The sequence below is a fragment of the Macrosteles quadrilineatus genome, unplaced genomic scaffold, assembly GCF_028750875.1.
Source record: "Macrosteles quadrilineatus isolate MER2022 unplaced genomic scaffold, UCM_ALF_1.0 Scaffold_3__2_contigs__length_128488019, whole genome shotgun sequence".
Classification (NCBI taxonomy): domain Eukaryota; kingdom Metazoa; phylum Arthropoda; class Insecta; order Hemiptera; family Cicadellidae; genus Macrosteles; species Macrosteles quadrilineatus.
Genome location: NW_026542596.1, coordinates 101,618,854 through 101,640,982, shown reverse-complemented (window position 1 = coordinate 101,640,982; position 22,129 = coordinate 101,618,854). Strand labels below are relative to the sequence as shown.

At 35.8% G+C, this 22,129-nt stretch overlaps 1 protein-coding gene across 1 annotated transcript in view; it reads left to right on the top strand.

Moving 5' to 3' along the window:
• LOC128989830 (uncharacterized) overlaps positions 1-22,129 on the top strand; it is a 54,857-nt gene that overhangs the window by 31,940 nt on the left and 788 nt on the right. The window contains exon 4 of the mRNA XM_054411899.1: positions 10,621-10,717. Coding sequence (XP_054267874.1) covers positions 10,621-10,717 — 97 coding nt within the window. The remainder of the gene's footprint in view (positions 1-10,620; positions 10,718-22,129) is intronic.

Sequence of the window (22,129 nt, the reverse complement as noted above, 5' to 3'; positions counted from 1 at the left end):
GTGTGAACGGGCCTTTATTGTGTTTTCATCATACTATATTTATCAAAATGATATAGTACAGATATAATATAAACAAAAGCATGATAGATTGTCCACGACGACTTCAAAGCTTGATGTGTTACGACTAGATTAGGTAAATTAGACGAAACCACCACGGTTAGTGGTTACTTAACACATATTTTTAACAATTGAAATTCGATACTTTGATTTCGTCACAATATAGGATATAAAATGACTTGATATACTTTCTCTTAACATTAAGACGAAGACGTTACTTCAGTGAGACCTTATGTCTAAAAAGTTCTTTTTGGTTTGCCTCAATTTATATGCAAATAATGAGTTATCATTTTCAATTTATAATTATTTAATTTTTTGTATGATAACTATTGAAATCAAAGGTAAATTCAAATAATAGAATAATAGAATAATTTTACAGTTCGTTCTTGTAATAAGATTTCGTGGACACTTTGAGATTGCTCAACAAACACTCTCCTTTTTTATTTCAACAGTTGCATTTAATTTTCCTCCTTTCAAACTTATCATACTGTCACCCTTCTCAAACATTCACCTCTTTTCAAACAGTTTCTTTTTTATTTAAAAAAACGGTTTCACTTATCAAATAGTCAATTCTTAAATTTGTCCCCTCTGCTTTAACGTCCCCCTCTTCTTAAACTGACTTCTTTCTAGAACTGGTAAATCATTCTCAACTAAAGATATCCCCAAAAGAGTTATATCATCTCAGGGTTATCTCCTTGAAGGTTTTCCCAATTCAACCTTATTTATTATCAGTTTCACAATCAATAAAATACTATCTATCTATGAAACCTAGGTGTAATTTACACAATCACAATCAACATTACTGCATCAGTTTCCTGAACACAATTGATCGTATTCGATCGCTGCAGTTTTCCCTCCAGTGTTCAAATTGGAGGATTAGTGAACGATTTCCGGATTCCCAGTTCCGTCTTTGCTATACTCCGTTCAAACATCCGTGGCACCTGACGGATTAGGAGACCCCATGGAAACCCTTGGGGCCTCCTAATCCCTCAGGTGCCACGGCTGTTTGAACGAATTATAGTGTCGAGAAAGGCTTTCTGCTTTCACCGACGCCTGCCTCCAATAACGCAATTAACGCAGTTTATTACGCGATGCGAGAACCGATACCACAATGCACCATTGCACGATAGGCTACATAGACTGCACTATAATGCCCGCCTACCTTTCGTAGTCACATATACCTTTACTGCCTGTAATAGGCTACAATTTAGTATCTACGTTTTTATTTGTTCTAAAATGATTTTAAAACACCAATACTTTCGCTGACGAGTATTTTTACCTATTTCAATATTTTTGTCACTTTTATTTTTATGTTATTCTTAGTATGTTGGCTACTCATCATTAAATTAAAATTATACACAGTTTCCAAAAAAAAGTGGAGGTATATTTAGAGTTTTCATCAAAACCCATCTTCAGCCTTTAGTCACAACAAATCAGATAAATAATACATGTATATATTATGTATATATCCAATTAAGATATGTTTGAATTATTTTTAAATTAAGTCAGTAGGAAAAAATGTTGATCTATATATGTATATATTATGTGGATGTCACTGTTAATTTATTATTGTTTTTCCAATTTTAATTTTCTTCTCAACCTGTTCTTGAATCAAAGGTATAAACATGGGGCTGATTGTAGCACTAGGTTGGGATATGCTTCTTTTATCAACCGCCATGCAAGCAGCTTCTTTAAGATTTCTGAGTTTCCAGTCTGCTTCCTTGTAGATCATAGTCGATTCAGTCCAATGTATTCTATGTTCTTCAGAGAAGACATGTTCACTAAGTTTGAATAATTCTCCAAATGGTTACTAATGCTCTTCTGGTGTTCTTGTAGTATCTTCTCCATAGGTCGTGGTGTTTGTCTGTAATAACTTCTTCCACATTCACAGGGTATTTTATAAACAATATTGTTTGTGTCTTGATCCTTGTTTTTGGGCTACACTATGGTCAGGGAACTTCTCAATGTAGGTCTGGAAGAGAATACTGTTCTTATATTGTAGTATATTGTAGTAGCGAACAATCTAAGAATAATATTAATAATTCCATCACGAAAAACATACCGGAATGAATTTTATTTTTATAAAACTTATTAAGTACAAAATCTTCAGTTGGACTTTTTCAGATTTGAAAATATGATTACCCTACACTTATTAAATTTTGTAGGTCTCTAGTAATTTGTTTAGTTCAAAAAATAGATTTGTTCCCTGTGCCAGGTTGCACACTGCATAGTGTTTTTTGGAATGCATTGTATGTATTGCAGTATTCTCATTACACATTTTCAAAACGTAAAAGTATTCTTGAGAATAGCAATAGTATAAATCCATTTATGATTTTAAAAGAGTGTTTGTCACTTAAGACAACCATAAATAGTTTTATTCTTACAGTAAGTGGTTTTCATTTGGGTTTGGTAACGCATAAAGGACAAACATACATACGACAGACATACGTTGCATTATATATACAGTACAAATGTTTACAAACCAAGTAACAAAAGACCCGAACGTTATTGATGGAATGTTGTAAAATGTCTCGTGTCCACTAGGAACACACTGGTGTTGTAGTCATCTGTTACAATTAATTTAGTATCTGACCATTTTCGTGTAATTTACTTTTCAATGTGAGTGTAGAATTAATGGGTCCGCGGAATTGGCTAACTCTGGAACTCGCTAACCCCATGTTAAATGCCCTATCTTCAAATTTGGTCGATGAGAGGAACTCGCTAACTTGTTCGGTTTCGGAATTGGCTAACTCCGGAACCCGCTAACCCGCTCTAAAGCCGGGTTAGCGAATTCCGTCCTCGTACGGAAGTCGCTAACTCGGTCCCTCGGCGGAACTCGCTAACTCCCAATCAGAAGCCTCGCGGGCCGTCCAATGGGAGCCAAGCACGAATATTTTTGGCCAGTGTTGCCGAAAGTGTACTACCTATATCGTATCGGTACCATAATGTCGTATCCTACGATTAATTAGGAGTAAGAACAACGTAGTCGATAAAATAAATATATTTGGAAGTATGTTTAACATTATTCTTATGGTTATTAGGGTGGAAAATGCATTATAGTCTTACCATAGACTAACCAACACAAGTAAACTTTACATCCCTTTGTAAACTTTGAAGCTCGTTTTTCGTGTCTAGTTCATGTCCGGTGACACTGATCGCTAGTGTCGACAAAATTGTGTTTCTATCATTTTATAGTTAACTTCATGATTTGTTCCTTACTGTTTGGTTATATAACTAGGGGACGTGTTATTAGTTGTGATTAGAACGTTTTATTTGGTTAAACGAGGTTTTAAATTACTGAAAACAAGAAACAATTGTAAACAAAACACGACCTCTAAAGACAGTGCACCGGACAGAACTAACAATACAACTGTCTTCAGATGATCCATAAGGATTAGAAATGTACTAATATAAGGGAGTATGTTTTATATGTGGGTTTCTTACTTAAATAGTAGCTTATTGGTATGAAAAAGATAAAAATGCACATTTAATTTGGATCTATTACATGTTATGAAATATCTATTTTCGTAGTCTGCCATTTGTTTCTTTTATTCAAATAAATACCATTTTGTGAACTTCTGCAAATAAAATGTTTGAGTTCGTATTTTATATACTGGGCTTGTAGTAACCTTAAATCATAAATCATAATAAAATTTACACGTTAAACGTCATTACAGAATTACATTGTAGTGGTTACGCATTTTTAAATAGAGCTATTGAATTTAAATAAATATTTATCAATACATTATAAAGTGGTAGGCCTAATGTATTCATGGATTGCATTAAAAGTTGGTCTATGCATAAACACAACTTGTAAATTTCTTTTATCGTAGGCTATTAGTGTAGAACCCGGGTCATCCTCTTAATTTTGTTGAATTAATATTAATTTTACGTCTTTCAGTAGGCTTACTTTTTAAAAGTCTGGAGTTTTTTTCCAGGCTGGTTCTATCTTATCCAAAAACAAAGCTATTGTCTATTGTGTAGCTCAGTACTGGGGAACAGTGAACCGAGCAATGGCTTGCTATAGTTTATATCGTTTGTGAAAGCAATATAAAGGAAACCCAACACTCAAATCAGGAAAATCCGTCAATTAGTTTATTAAAAATCGTGAATTAAAATAACCCTGTCACGTTTTATTATATGAATATTATATCTTCTCCTATTTTTTACTAGTGGTACTTAGGTGTACAATCTAAAAACTGTTTTAAAACATGTAACATTATTGCTAAAAAAATCAACACATTTTAGAATTAGGCAACTATTTACTAGTAGGCCTACAATGCTTTGGTTCAAACTATTAGGCCTAGATAATAACTTAGTCTATGTCATCATATGTGTACACGTAAGTTGGACGGTTCAAAGACGAACATTAAATTTAAAATCTATGAACTAATTATGAAAGTTACGATGGTTGATGACTGTATTAATTAATGGTTTTGGTTTATTACGACATTACAATTAAATCTGTTTTCCGTGTTTAAGAACTTGCGTGTATTTTAGCTTAATTTCGTAGAGGTTTAATTATTTATTACCAATACCAATTAAACTAAATTTTGAATATTTTTCATATTCTATTATTTTCTTTTATACTGATGGCATTTGTATTTAAGATCGAAATCATAAACATTTAACTGGCCATTGTACAGTTTAATAAAAAACATTTTTTCATGATTTTTTAATTGTCTTTTAATTACTTTGGGCTAGTTATCTGTTAAAAGTGGAATTGATAACAAAAAACAATAACATTTACTGTATCTTTATAGACACTGACATTTTGAAATACGGCAGTGTACGATTATTTTGTCGTACAAGGTTGGCACCGCTCCGAGCAGTGGGCGCGGCCGGGTTAGCGACTTCCAGAGTTAGCGAATTCCGCCGCGAGACAAAATCGAGTTAGCGGGTTCCGGAGTTAGCCAATTCCTGACTGAGACGGTTAGCCAGTTCCAGAGTTAGCCAGTTCCGCCACACGACCGAGTTAGCGAGTTCCTGAGTTAGCCAATTCCTACGTCTCGAATTAATTTAATAAAATAAATATTGCATGTGACTTTTTATCCGATTGGCAGATCAGAATACTGTTTTGGTGTGTGCTTTATGTTACGTACGTAATTGTAAAGATTTTCACCTTATTTAAGGCTTGATTTTATAGCGATTCGTTTGCTATTTTATTATAACACCAAAGGACAAACAATGGTTTGTAATCAAATTGTTTTGTTTGGTTAAAAAAGTTTTGAAACTGTTAAAACAACAAGAAACAACAAATCCGTAATGCAGGGTGTTTAATGGTAATATTTTGTATAGTTTTGTAATAAGGTGCACTGCCTGTTTTTTATCTGCTAATTTCAGCCGGTGTCTTAGCCCAGAATGTTAAATATAAACCCAAAAGTTTGGGTGTCCTTCTCGAATCATGTATATTAAATATCGTTGCAGAAACCACAGAGTAACAATATCTTTTATCCAAACCGAACGATTTGGAGTTTAAAATTTCTCTCGAACCTAAGACCACGACCCTAATTGACAAAACCACTGAATCAAGTCAAACGGAAGACCAAACCACAGCGAATGTATCGCTCGACAACCATATATGGGTTACTAAACCACAAAACTTTGGACACCATAGAAGTAATACATCAATGCACGTTAATTAAATGCAAGGAAATGTTAACAATTAAACAGCTGGTTGTAAATAAGACATTCAATCAACATTACAAGCGGACTAAACCACAACACTTTGGACACCATAGAAGTAATATATCAATACACGTTAATTAAATGCAAGGAAATGTTAACAATTAAACAGCTGATTGTAAATAAGACATTCAATCAACATTACAAGCGGACTAAACCACAACACTTTGGACACCATAGAAGTAATATATTAATACACGTTGATTAAATGCAAGGAAATGTTAACAATTAAACAGCTGATTGTAAATAAGACATTCAATCAACATTACAAGTGGACTAAACTACAACACTTTGGACACCTTAGAAGTAATATATCAATGCACGTTAATTAAATGCATGGAAATGTTAACAATTAAACAGCTGATTGTAAATAAGACATTCAATCAACATTACAAGTGGACTAAACTACAACACTTTGGACACCTTAGAAGTAATATATCAATGCACGTTAATTAAATGCAATTAAACAGCTGATTGTAAATAAGACATTCAATCAACATTACAAGCTGACTAAACCACAACACTTTGGACACCATAGAAGGAATATATCAATGCACGTTAATTAAATGCAAGGAAATGTTAACAATTAAACAGCTGATTGTAAATAAGACATTCAATCAACATTACAAGCAGGTCATGCCTCGTTATCTAATGAGGAATGGAGCCAGGCGAGGTTGCAGAGCTGTAATTGATTCGTGAGCTGCAGCATATGCATTGCAGCGAGGCAAACGTCGATGCAATGTCTTAATGGATCTCATAATGGGCTTGATAATACGAGTAATTAGTGCCCTTGAATTTATGTTGGTTTTATCACTGATTCGAGGTCGGTATTGTGCATTATAATAAAAAATGCTGCCTTGAAGTCGACGTAAGATACAGGGAAAGAATAGTCTAAGAACATTTGGTTTTCTAAAATCCGTTAGTCATTTTGCAATTATGTTAAATTTTCACCTCCTATATAATTTGTGCAGAGAGCCAATGAGACATTTTCCTCAAGAAAGCAAATGAAAGAAAACCTAAAACTAAATTAGGGAATTCAAATTTTCTAATTAAAAAAAAGGTTCTAGTATAAGATTTTGTAACACTCCTCTTTTCCAGTACCCTTTCAACAACTCCCTATTGGCTGTAAAATTCCAATTAAAATTTAGTATCAAATTAGCTCAGTTTAACAGAAATATTACAAACAGGACCAACCTGGATTAACAATTTTACTGATAATCAATAGTTAACATCACTTGGTTGATTTTGAGGAAATGTATTGTACTTTAAATTCTTCCCTCCATTATTTCAATGCTGCTGAATGTAGTTCAAGTTTTAAAACAGGCTCAAAGTGAAAGAAATCCTACTCGAAGGTCGACCTTGATTGATGGTTAGAAAAAATGAATCATGCGTCTTCACCGTTACAGCTAAGTTGATTTACTTTTCTTACCCAAAGTTCCAGTTGAATGTCCTACCCAACGATATAAACGTTCTACCATACATTCAGGGTCTTTCAAGAAGTGGTCCGCCACAATTTGAATTTACCTTATGCAAATGCAGTTGATGCAAACTAACCTTAACTTAACCTAACCTAGCCTAACCTAACCTAGCCTAGCCTAACCTAACCTAACCTAACCTAACCTAACCTAATCTAACCTAACCTAACCTAACCTAACCTATCCTAAACTAACTTTCATAGTGCAAGTTCTACCAGTAGCGGCCCTCTTCTTGAAAAGACCCTATAGTCAAACAGTGCAATACACCCAACAGTAACCATGCGGGATCATGCGAGGCTGCACTTTAGATTAGTCCTATACTCATTCGAATGAATATATCGATCGATACATCGATTATTTAATTCGATATATCAAGTTTAAGGTTTAAAGGTTACGGTTAAAACCTAACCTAACTAACCGAATGAAATAATCGATATATCGAATAATCAACATATCGATAGTTTTTATTCGAATGAGTGTAAGACGTAAACTAGTGCAGCCTGTGATTTGATTCTGAGACACAAGTAGTCGATACGTGATGGTGATACGTTGAACGTGCGGCGCAGTCGTGACGCTCACATGGTAATTAGCACGTTATGTGACGTAACGCGTCTGTCACGCACCTGCCTTCACTCTTCCTCGCACTCTAATCGATCACTCCGCAGATGGCCAAGAACGGAGGATTAAACGTTACGCAACGAGAAACGGAGACAAAGTTTGGGAGGGATTGCTGTAACGGGAGTGATATTTTGAAATCAGAATACTGAATAAGGGATTTCCTCCTCTAAAATCAGCCAAAAGTTCGTTCACGTGAAATATTTTAGTCAAAAAAGTACCATTACGGGTGCTTTTGTATTACTCAATAAGAAATAACGAATATTTTGCTTATTCGTTAGTTTGAAGAAACGTTTTTAACCTATTTATTAATTGAAAATGCTCACACGATAACGTAAATAAACCAGCGCAAACTCTAAATACAGTACCGTAAAGTTTAGATGCCGTAAAGTAGATATTCCGTGCTAATACTAGATTTGTAGAGTCTTAGGAACTGAAATTCAGTTCAGTCAAGCCTCTGTGTGTTGTAAATATTGTTTAATTTCTACACCATTTATTAGATTCATCAAGCAAAAGTAAAAGACAAACTATCTCACATGTTTGACTATTGCTATCGAATAGTTAATGATCATACTATAAAACTATTACATCTCTGTTATGATCCCAACTAATATAGCTTGATTTACTTAGATGTTTGTGAAATATTTTTTTATATGGTATGCTGAAACCGATATAATCTTACCACTCTTCGTATGATAATCTTACAACTCAAATAATTATCCTTAGTAGGTCTTACATTCTATATCCAATAGTCAAGGGTGTTAGTTAACTTGAAGCATCCCCTTGCTGTATTATCACTCAAGAGTACTCTACCCTACTGTGGCATAAAAATGTGATAAAAACTATTTTTTTTGACCGCAGTCACTGGACGGGCACGAGGAAAAACCTCAGCTGCTCTCATAAATTGTGGTCTGTAGTAGCAACTTTCATCTGCACATTTTGGGACCCGATTATTTTTGCACTAGCTGTCACTGATATGTTGTTAAGGCTGTAACAACCGACTAAATTTTAAAAGCAGATTGTTTCCCGTTGTTAATAATTAACATTTAACACAAAATAATGACTGTCATCATATTATTATCATATTTCTCATTCTAACGAGCCAATCAGTAATAATAAACATTGTACCAAACACTAATTGCACCACTCAACAATTAAATTGGCCTGAACAGCTGATTAGTTGAATTTCAAATCATTACAATTTTACTTTTCCTCCCTCAATCCTTGAACCTCATTGGTCCGTTACCAGTGGTGATATGAGTAAAACTATGCTGTTGAAAGTAAACAATGCTGTTATGAGAAACTTTTCAATTCTAAGAACTGTACTGAAATGGCTACTTTAAAAAACGGCCGCAGGTTAATATTTTTAAAATAAATTGAAATTTTGTTATTGAAAAGTATCTTATAACATCATTGTTTACTTTCATAATATCATAGTTTTCCTCATAACAACACCGGTAACGGACCAATGAGGTTCAAGGATTGAGAGAGGAAAAGTAAAATTGTAATGATTTGAAATTCAACTAATCAGCTGTTCAGGCCAATTTGATTGTTGATTGGTGCAATTAGTGTGTTTCGTTGCATCACTATCAGTGGCAATGAAAGGTTATAAACGAAAACGTAACCTCTATTATAAGTTATGAGTAGTGATTTTTAGTGTAATTAAGACACTATCGTAGGTAAAATAGTGTACGCAACTCGCGTAAATAGTGTTATGACACGGGTAGAAAATTTAAGGTACGAGCCTTCTAATAAACGTTTCCCATCAACAAGTCTAATTCCCGCTATTTTAACGGAGACCATCTTCAATTTTAAAGGGTCAAACTACAAAACAGGGTTAGAATAAATTAACCTTTTACACAAGTAGTGATATAGTGTAATTTACAGCTTATGAACAACGTGGACAAAGCATGTAGAAGTACACGACTTGACCTCCCAATCTACGTCCACACCTTATAACACCACCAGCACTAGGGAAACGTTGCTTAACATACGCCAATAGTGATGATAAAGCTAGTTTTGCAGAATAGTTTTGAAGGGAGGGAGATATACGGTACCTATGTAGGATCGGCAAATTAAACAGAAACAAAGTAATGATATACAAAGTCCAATATTATTTATTCTGACCTATCGACATGAAATATATGAGTTTTCGAAGTTGTGGGCCTATTTAAATTGTTTGTTAACATTGTTGTGAACTTACATCAAAATAATTTGTAATATAATTACTAACCATATGAAAACAATTTTGAATTTTTTTTAAAACTTAGGCCTATATTACGATTGTTTTGTAACAAAACTTATTTAAACATTTTTGTGAACTCTTTTAAAATTGTTATAATATAAAAACGCTTGGGTTATTAACAATTTTTATTCTGACTGAGATACTATCAATCCAAATAAATGATAAGATTAGATTTATTCCCTGCATTTTAACATTGCAACCTGACATATTAGATGCCCTTGGATTTTAGTTGGTGTTTGGTTGGTTAGTATTGATGATTTCCAGATTGTAGAATATAGAAGAGTTGACTATATCGATATAATTCAACACCATTGTGCTTAGATAAATTGAATGCTATCGTAATTTAATTTCAGAACATATCAATTATATTTTTCAACTAATAATCCTTGATAGTTGCTTAATTAATTTCCAGATTTCCTTCCCACAATTGTAAAATTAGGTAGAATTTAAGTAAGTAATCTTAACCCTACATTAGCCATGTTGTAGGTAGTAAGTAGTTGACTGGTTAATCTGATCCTATATTTTGTTTGTTGTCTGTCTCAGATGTTCAAGTTCCCCCAGTGGAACGTATGTGGAGCACGGACGAGATTGCCAAAGTCGGTGAACTTTTGCTGGACATCACAGCACAGCTCACCAAAACGTGAGTTAATCATAACATCCACTCACATAAGCAGTAGAAAGTATTTTACTTTTTGAGTTTTTTTCTTAGTAGCTAAGATTATTCATTTTTCTTTTTGTCAATACATTTTTCCTAACTAATTTTTAAAGGCTGCAATCCATCCAATGGCTTGTACGAATGTCGAACAGTTTCAATAGAGACGATCAAGTTTAAACAAAAGATGGTTAAACACTGCACGGTCCCCCTACCCCTTCTAGAAAAAACAACAATTACATGTACCCATACGCTGGTTATTTTTACCTAAGTATATTTTCTATCGATTTACCGTGTACACAAACATTGAAAACGACTTCCTAAATGACCCCAAATCGTGAATCATGAATTATATCAAAATTCCCCCTCCCCATCCCTTACGGAACTCTTCGGATCATGACTTTATTGGTAAATCGAAGTTAAAACTAAAGTTTCATCTCTGAACTTTTTTTTCTTTTGTTGGTGAATTTTAATCTATATTTCTACATGGTTTTGATCGAGGTGGAAGAGGTTTAGATGGATTGGACAAAACACACAGTCACAAACTGCATGGTTTTAAAAAATGCAACAATCTCTAGACAAAAGAGCACACAAATTTTCACACTGTCTACATCAATGCTGCAGGGTTCGAACAAAGTTCCTATTTCTAATGGTGTAGGTAAACGAAAACGAGATTGCTATTTCGGAAGGTTTATACAAATGCGCGGTTTAGACAAAGACCATGCAATTCAGAAAAATTGCATGCATATTATATAGCACACGGTTATTATTTTAACCATACTGCTAGGATAGAGACCGTGCGGAAAGTGACGGTTTGCCCGGAAACCGTTTGGCAAGATAATCTCTACACGCTGCAGGAGGCGGATCAACAGATACCGCCCGAGACTGAGCATTACCGAGTATGCAGAGCCAATTAATTATTTGCACGGTTATCCATCATAGAACGACTAACACGTGGCGCGGCTGAGGATGTTAGTCAGAAAACATTTTGACCCAAATTATATATGTTGTGAAGATCGAGTAGACAGTTTGGTGCTACTAATATTATTAAAGGATGATTTAGTAGGATGACTCCTCAATCAACAAAATACCTTGGTGAAATGACTTATTAGAGCAAATAGTTCTGTTTACTACATTCGCATTAGAATATTTATCTTCAATTAATAGATGAGTGATCACTTTCAAAACAGAGGTTCGATGGTTTGATTCCAAACGAGTTTTTTATACCCAAATGTTTTTTATATTATTTGTCATTCTGTTATAAATTGTCAAAAGATCTATGTTAAACAAAACAAAACATGAAAAATACTGTACCTACCCGAGTAAATTATACGATATAAAAAAAATATATGATACGAGTAAATTAATAAAAACCATTAATATCGTAGATAAAAAAAAATGGATATTGCGTAAATTAACAACCATATGAGAGTCTAAAATGCGAAATTTTTTAACTAACTAACTGTACATATGGCATTCAACTATGGGGGACCTCGAGCAAATCCAACATCGAAATTCTTGAACGATTTCAGGCTAAGACGCTGAGAAGAATTATTAGCGCACCCTGGTTCGTATCTAACACTACAATTAGGAATGACTTCAAAATTAAATCAGTGAAAGAACAAATTATGGACCATTCCAAAAAGTACCAAGAAAAATTAGGATATCATCCAAACAGTCTTGCTGTTAATCTGCTGGACAATGGTCAGTGTATTACGTGACTAAAAAGTGTTGTTCATGTGTTGGACCTGTAACGATTAAATTCAAATCAAAAAGAACGCGCACAAAAGCAAGGATGCAACAACGGCCAATCACGTGAGCGCGGAGTGATATTAACTTGTAACGTCGAAGAAGTTTTCCAACGGTCGGGGGCCAGGCTTCTATCGGTGATGTTCGGAAATCTTTAATTATCTTTTCAATTCGCAAAAACCCACTTTTGGAAAATCATAACGTGTATATCGGGCATTGTTTGGTCTCCGGAGTGTATAGAAATCTGAATCGCGAAACAACGATTGCTAAATAATACGAATTGAATTAAAAAAAATCGAGTCTTAGCGTCCGACATCGACCGGCAAAATTCGTCAAAATTGACCGTTTTACGTAGTCACCCCCAAGTAAGTTTTTGTAACTATATGTTTAAGTGTCGTCAATTGTCTTCAATGTATGTAAGTAAATGTATTGTGTAAATTGTATTTATATTAAGTAGAAGAGCCAATCTGTCCACATTGCATATTTAATCATGTTTCTTGCAGCTTTCATGTCTTAGTACGTAAACTAGTAACATTGTTTAAAAGTTAGTGTCATTTATATATTTTAAATATATACTGTAAAGCAATTGTAGATTTTACTAGATAAATAATTTGGGGAAAGTTTCACATCAATCGAATTTATATTGTAATGTTTATATTTAACTTCATCCACTTCTTGTAAAGAAAAATAAATGAGTCTTTGCTTCCGGCCTACATTTATTCAGCGCTATTTCTATGACGTCGTTTTCAGACAAGTTCGTTTTGAGAGCAAAATCAGTAGATAACAAATGTTCACAATAATCTGAGAAGGTTTCTTCGATGCGTTGTGGACGATCTAACTCTATTGACTCTATCTCTCTTCGTCGCAGGTGTTAAATGATTTTGTATTTGATGGGATGATCAATGAAGTAAGGAAATAAACTAGTAGTAATATTTCCTTACAAAAGAAATAAATAAAGACTCATTTATTTTTCTTTACAGACCTGAGCTACAGATTTCTTTAAATCGTTAAATGATTGATCAAATTTTTGGCAAGACTTGTTGATGAACAAGTGCGCCACTTTTTTGTCAAATATATTACTTATTGTTATCATATTCTTATGAACAGATTGTAAAATAAATTCTGAAAAAAATTTATGGGAATTAAAATTCGCTACAATATACTTTTAAACCTACTCTGCTTTCACCTATTTTCATTATGTTTTCTTATTGTGTCTATTTACGCAAGAGGAATTTATTGAGGTTTTTTTGTAAGGGAACGATGCAATCCATTCCGTTATATATTATGTTGTGGGAGGAGTTGCAATCAATTAAAATGGACCAAATGATCGTACTCTGTAAATATTTTATTTTTGCAAATCGTTTTCTTAAGCATAATATTAGCATAGCTGACAATCCTCAACATATCAATCGCCATGAGTGTATCGACATCGTCGATTGCTCTGAGTGCGGATGACACCTTCACATTCCTGTACAGTCTCAGTCTGCCCTCCTTTCACCAGATCAATGAGTCTTTGTGATCACGTGAGGCAGACGGCAGAAGCTGCGCACAGATTGCATCGCCAATGTTACTGTAACACCTGAATACCATCCAGACAGTATGCAGGGTGTAAAGTCCGCACGGGCTTAATATGTTCTAAACGATGACAGATAAATAAATAAGATTTGATACATCAACACGACACCTCATATCAGGTGGACGTCCCGCAAGGAGTCAATGGAATCTTAAATAGAAGCATGTGTTGATAGTACATAGAATTAAAGGCCTTCACTACAAAAATACAATGCCACAAATTTGAACTCAAACGTAAAACATTTGACTATATAGTCAATAGTAATGGTACAACCGAGTCAAAAAATGGCAGCCGTTGAAAGATTTCTTGGATCTGCCATTTTGAACATTTGAACGGCTGCCGTTTTTTACTCAGCTGTTATTTTGAGCTTGTAATCTACTAATAAAAGGATAGTATTGACAACAAGTTGTTGTGTATGCTTATAGACGTAAAGCTCCACACTAAATGATCGTACTATGTAAGTATTTATTTTTTTCAAATCGTTTTCTTAAGTAAGATGTGAACGCAATGCTTTTTTCAACCTGCTGTAAATATAAATGAACAATCAGTGTTCTTCATTGCTCGCAATGAGTAAGATGAGCTGTTTGCTACTGACCAAGACCAGATATTTTAGCCAGTAACATTTATTGAAAGCTACATTTTTAAGTACAGCTAGATACAGTATCGATTCATCAGAAAGACTCTATTTTCTTGGATCGGATCGGTGACCCAATTATTAGACGAGCGTTGTGACCACCCAGTTTACATTCGGTATATCAAGAAACATCATTAGAGACAGTCTAGATGGTTGCATAATCCAAGGTTACAGAGGTATTAGAAAGGGTTAAGAAATGCAAGAGTGTGTGTGGTACGGGAGACATCAGCCTCCGAAAGGCGATATTAAGGTTGCAGTGAGTGTGTGTGCGTGTGTATGTGTGTTCTTGGTTAACTGCTGTGAATTGCATAGTGGTAATGGCGGGTTCGAAGGTTACAATTGTTTATTTTATAATTTTACGCAAACAGTTATAACTGTAATCAACCACAAGTGAGTGGCTAATAAAACTCGCCGGTTCACCTTCGGTTTGCAGATGAGTATATTGAAGGTTGATTTGATATTCTTGCGTCGTCTTTTGGAACGTTCATTTCATTTCATTCATTTTTCATTTCATTTTCATTTTTCTACCCGGTACCTAGTTGCCCTTATCCCGGGCCCCATGGCGTAGGCTGGAGCTTACGCACCAACCCTGTACACACCATGGGTGGATGGCTTAAGGCCATCAAGCTCACCGGCTTTCAAACGGCACATAACCCATCGGAAAGAGGGTTGCCCCTCAGTCCTAACCAGGGATACCGGCTACTTGGTCCGGCGTCCACTCCACCTGGATTCCACCAGGTACGACACCCTGAAGGACCATAGTGGAATGCCCTGAACGCACCTAGTGCAAGCAACACTCGGGACCTATCTAATCCCTGACAGGCAGAACCCGCCATCAAAGCCAGGAGGAAGGGGAAACCACCTATTTGCACCACTACCCGATCGAGGCCATCCCATTGCTGGGAAACTAGAGATAACCAGGGCGATAGATCCCCAGATACCCCTAGCGGGCTTGATCCCAGCACCCGATCTACTTCGTTTGCCCAACATCACTGCCAGGCCATCAGGGTTTCCGCGTCTTTTGGAACGCGGAGAATCATTGAAGTATAATGGTAATTGATAGATATGGTTGAGTTGAAATTGTTGTAAAGTCTTGGGTTCCCGTTCCGGGGCCGCCACTCGTTTTACCAATACAGTTAGTTCTTGTATTGTGGCTCACCTCTTGTTAATTTGCTTGGTATTACAATGTACTTGATTTCCTAGATGCACATAACTTTGATGGGCAAATTTTAGGTTAAAAGATGTATGTACCTCTAACACAATAGTAACGAATAGATATTGAAATCATTTTCATACAAAACATGCGGAATTTTTAGTAATAGCTTTAACTATTAATACAACTTCTGTATCCAATAGTCAATGGTAATAGTTACACAATCTCGTTACCTATTTTGAAAATCAAATTAGATTTAGGGTTTCCTTAAATTCCCGTCAAGCAAATGAAACATCTTCCGTACTAGCATAGATGAAGTGGTGTTTATTTATTCTATGGTACTAGTATTCAGAAAACACACATTGGCAATGGTTAGAATTTTAAAATCGGTGGTTAAAATACATTACTGAGTGAAGGCCTGTACTGGAGGGGCGATTTGAGTCTGCACTTTTCCTTAGCTATTTTATATTAAGATCCATGTTACATGAGGGAGGAAGATTTTAATGTTGATAAAGTAGAAACGAAACGATTTGTAAATGTAAATGTGAATGTGAACACGGAACTTCTTTGTAACAATCGTGCCTCTGGGTCTCTGATTCTTATCTTTGGCCGAGTTAAAGGTTTGTTGTTGGATAAGTAACTGATTCGCATCTGTTAAGCCTTGCTTTATTATTTAACAATCTTGATACCAATACTGTAATGTAACAGGAAACCTTCAACATGTTTTTAAAAATGTTTTTGAAAAGAGTGATTTTACATTTTGAAATGGTTTTTGCAACCATTCATACTTTAATGCCATCGTGAATGCACTTTTCATGGAACATTTCTTTAACTAGCTACAAATTTTCCTTGGGTGAAGAATCAAATTCTCTTTACACCAAATATATTAGTTATTGGAAATTATTCAGTTCTTGAAACTAGACCGACCCAATCGTTTTGTTGTTTTCGTTGCTTCGGGGGGGTTGACTTGTATTGTTACTTGACCAATTACCCACACCACGTGACTCCGCGGATGCCACACTCCACGGCTTGGTGGTGACCCGGTAACACCCGGGCGTGGGCCCAGCAGGAGGCGGTGATCTGGAGCGAGGTTGTGGCATCCAATTAAATCCTCATATGCAAACAAAACGCCACCGCGGCCAGTCGTCCTCCGTGGCCGCACCCATGCTGCGAGTCTACCGTGGTTATCCGAATATATGCATCGTGTACAATACCTGAGCTCATGAATATATGCCTTAATCGGTGCAAGAACAGTCCACGTGAGGATAACTATCCAAATACCTGGACACAATGCCGTCTGCCCTTCCTGGGATTATGGTGCCTCTTGTCCGTCTTCATTTTGTTCTATGGTTCTAAAGTGATTTAAATGCACGCCGCTTCCATGTAGAATTACAAAAGGCACGATTAAACATTCAAGAAGCCTCAATTCACTCAGGATGTTGCTATTGACTCTGGATACTACAAGAGGACTTCTCGTGGTATATTACAATCTGTGGATTAAAGTGTGTTTCATCTTAGGTTGCGTTTTCATTACGTCGTGTTTGATACTCTTGTTTTGGGATAATTTTGCAGTAACTTATCTCTTCATTAATACCAAGGGCTATGCGATGGTTAAGTCGTTTATTTCTTTAAAATAGTTTATTCGGATAACTTCGTTTAATTGCTTTCATAAATAGTAAGCAATAAGCATAAATCTTTATAAATAATATAATTTTTCTGACAAGTATTCCACATTTATGCTACTGCACTGGTAAGAAACATACTCAACAATAATGTTTACTAGGCCAGAAAAAAGTTTATGAATTAAGAAGTAGCCTATATGTATTCAGGCTTTGTCATCTATGGATTTACGTAAACTAAATTAATTAATAGTAAGGTAGTTGAGCTAAGGCTCACCAATGCTGAACTTGACTAAATGATTTCAAACGGACCTAACCTACGGACTACGATAATGGAAAGTAAACTCACACTATCAGTTTTCACGGTTGTACTTCAGGTCTCGTGTCAATTATTCATTCTACGTTTACGTTCTATTTCGTATAATCTAGGTGCTGAACCCGTGTGCTCCCACTATGTCCGCGTTCCACCACCTCCGAACCCAAATCTGTCCCGCCACCTCCGAAGCCTTGAGTGACCCTTATAATCCCGTCACTGCCTGCGTTGTTAGCTGTCATTGCATCCACGGCTGCGAAGCCCCGTGGATGGAAGGTTTAATGAAAATTTAACCCGTGGGTTAGGTTAGGTTAGGTCAGGTTAGGTTAGGTTAGGTTAGGTTAGGTTAGGTTAGATTAGGTTATGTTAGGTTAGGTTAGGTTAGGACGGAAAGCCTTAACGCAGGAAGTAACCGAGGATTATAGGGGTCACTCTGAAATTCGGAGGTAGCGGTACACGGAGGTGGCGGGACGTGGAGAGATAGCGGGAGGTAACCGCTGAACCTATACCTTTATAAGCTTCTAACCTTGAGGGCATTCCGACATGTCAGTCTCCTTGTTCAAGTTTCGACACTCCGGAGTGATTGACGGTCTTCATCAACAGCCCAAACAAACACTCCTGTGATTTATCTCTCTAACTAGCCGCGTTGGTTCTGCCTCATAGATCACTCTACTTTGGCCCTAGTTTGTTGCGATCACTCAATGTTACAAGATCGCTTTTTCGAATCTTTAAAATAGGATATGCCACACAATTCAATTAAAGTAGCACTCATTTTACATCGTAATGCGAAGGATATCATTCGCACTTTCCTTGGTACTTCAAAAAGTGATTTTTATTTGGAACAATTGATTGGTTTGATGAAAGGACACTTAAAAAATAGATTAATCTTCAAATTACTTACTGAAGAGGTTTTTTAGCTTTGGAAATTGTTTGCAATTTTAAGTAGCTTACTTACATCTGAATTAGATTTATTTATATTTTTCTTTGGATTAGTGCTATACATTCTAGTACGAAGTACGCATTTACTGTTCTGCCATTTACATTTCGTTTGTTGTTGTTCTACAAGTAATAAGATCTCTTAGGTCGCTATTGATTTAGATCTTATCTTTTTTCTGATCATTCGTGAGTAATCTGAAACTATATTATTGTGCAAGAGTTTCTTTGTAGAATTTACTGTTTTATTTGTACATTACCTCTCAAAAAATTAGTACATTAAAATAAATTAGCTCAGTCAATTAATGGCTGGCCTTGTACCATTGGAAATCAATTCGCTTAAAAATGAAGGCCATTATACTTCTCTTACGGTTGATCGTAATCGTCCCAACGAGGTAGTCTGCATATCTCTATACGTTACTGGCAGCTTTGACTCGGCCGCGACCGGTGCGTCCCCGCATTCAAGTCTCCAGCTCTTATAGATAATCGTAGTCTATTGTAGGCCTACTTCTGCACCTTATAAGGGCAGTTGGAATGGATTGTCCGTTTGTCTACAATTCTGTTTAAATCTGTCACTGCGTCTATGTATGTCTGCTTCCGGTTTTCGCTTGAGTATTTATGTGTGCTGCTATGTTTTGCCAATAAAAATTATATATGTATTAACTATAGAACCACCTGGAAGGCTTTCTTGAGTAGAAATGTGGTATTGGGAAGAGTTGCGTAGACACTTTTTATTAAAATCTAGCTAAAGAAAAAAAATATATATATAGTTTATCTTCTTGCACTGACAGCAGTCAACGTTGGAAAGACCTAGTTTAATTATTTTCTTTCTTTTCTCGTGGCTTAATTTCTGCTAACTACTATGTTATCATCAAAATTTCTATTAAATGATTAAACAATGCAACATATTATTATGTAAATTTGAAATAAAAACTTACCATACAATTTTAATTTCATGAGGCCTTTCGCCAGCTATGCTGGTGGCATCATCAGACACATCACAAACGTGATGTGTCTGATGATGCCACCAGCATACCTGGCGAAAGGCCTGACGAAATTAAAAATTCTAAAAATATTGGTGATTTTTTATTTCAAATTTATATTAATTCCAATATTACCAGTTCTTCTTGAAGATATTATAATATATTGTTTATGGTTTTCACAATTTGTAGCTCGTAACATCTCAGTTTTAAATCAAGTTTTGAAGATTGGATGTTTTTTTTTACAAAACGACTTTTGTTAGGCATTATATTATGTTCAATGCCAATGTGAAAGAACAAAAATATAAACAGGTGAAATAGTTACGTGGTAGAACAAAAAGTAGATCTGGGAGCTTTTGTACCATTTTTCTAGAATTTTTACTTCATTTAGGCCAAGAAAAAATTGCCAAAGACATTGCTATATCGTTCCAAAGCATCAATTTAATTATTAATTTACAGTTATTACCTCTAGTAGGGCCTACATAAAATTTTTAAGAATTAGATTAAAACCGATTAGTTACTACCAATCACCAATCAACAAAAAATAACTTTGATTAATGTTAAGAGCTTGTTGTCTTCAATTTCAAATAGGCCTTTAGCATACGAAATATAAGTATTTAAAAAATAATACCTATAAATTTAGAATCCATAACTAATGACAAATATTGGATCCGAAATAACGAATTTTTAGAAAATCTAATCAACCAACCACACACTTTTAAATTACAGTTTGCGATGAACAGAAGTAAATTCCCGACAACACCCAATAGCATCTGTCCTCACATAATACAAAAACCATAACATCATTAGGGTGAAAGGTGAATCCCTTGATCGCCTGCAGTGGGTCAAGGTGAATGGGTGGACTAGAAACATAAAGTGGCTGGGACATTCCGGGGATGATACAAGTTCAAGACCCTCGACACGTCTCACTTTCATTTTTCATTCATGGATAACCTCCGCAACGGCCATCCTCCTTACAACTGTGTAATAGCGTAGAGATCGTTTCGGATTTAGGTGACATTAGCAACTTGTAGCATCTTTTATGTCACATTGCCTATCACGGTGGCAGAAACTTAGGGGGGAAATTAGTTTGGTCAGTTGCACACTCTACTCTAAAGCGAGACTTATTCAATGTTGTATTGATATAGATATGGTTGACAACTGGTTCTCATGTGCAACGTTTTCTTCAGTTTCAGTATCCAAAGTCATAGCTATTTCTCAGCCAAACCTCCTTTGCCCGACGGATGATCTGAGGCTGACAATGACGCGACGGGAAAGTGACCTCAATGTCCGTCTTTTTGTCGATCACTCAAGGGGAACAGGTTTTTGCCTAACGTTGAAAGGGAAATGGTTTCTCCCACAACATAAGATTGTACTTTTTGGCTGGAAGACGCCGCTCCTCTTTCCGGGATAAAAGAGCGGAACAGATAAAGAAGATGCGTTTTTGCTAATCGTTTCGTAATTGCAGACTTCCAGAGTTACTACTGGAGATGCCACTACAGAATTGTCTTACTGTTTTACACTAATTTGGAACTATAAAGTATCTCCAGTTTTGGGGAGCGAGCTGGCGTAGTGGTTAGAGCGCGGGACTCCAGTCCCTGAGGTCCCGGGTTCGATCCCCACCAAGTCACCAATGGATTTCATCTAAGTGATAATGCCGCAACCCCTAGGTCTAGCCTGAAGTAATGTGAAAAGCAATCCCAGGCTCGTGCCTAGCGCCCTTAGGAAAAAAAATCTCCAGTTTTGTAAAAACGGTATTACTTCTACAAAGTTGTCTAGCTTCAAGATCATATGTATTTTTGCAACACATTACGCCTACAGTGAACTGCAATATTACACCAGGCTGCATTTACAACTAGTTATTTTTTAATTGTGCTTTACAGGATTGTGTATTTCGGCATTACAAACAGTCGCGAGATTGGATATTTTAGTATTACATCGGATGGCAGTATAAACTTTGAAGACAGATAGCCTACTCTAGTCTGAATATACAGATGTGGGAATTTCACGTCAATATTATGAGTTATGGGAAACTCACGATACTAATGAATGCGTGTTACGCATTAAAGAAATCTACAGTTTTATAGACTGACAAACGCACGTCCGTTTCAATTAGGAATTTCACAAAACCAACAGAAAATAACACATATTGCATGACTAGCAAAAATTGCAGTCGCAAAAATCAGAACCGTGTAAGACTAGACACCACTTTCCCGCCTAATAAAGACTCTTCGCTGCAGACGGTCAAGGCTATTGGATCAGCTGGTCAAGTCCGAACAGCTGATTGAACCTTTGTCATTGGCCAATCAGGACGCAATACACATGTACTGTTGTACCATGAGAGGAGCGAAGAGTTGAATGTACACAATGATCTCCACTGTTGTAGAACTACAGAGGTGTGTGCCAACAGCGGCAATGGCCTACATGTCTAGCAAATAAAGGCGTC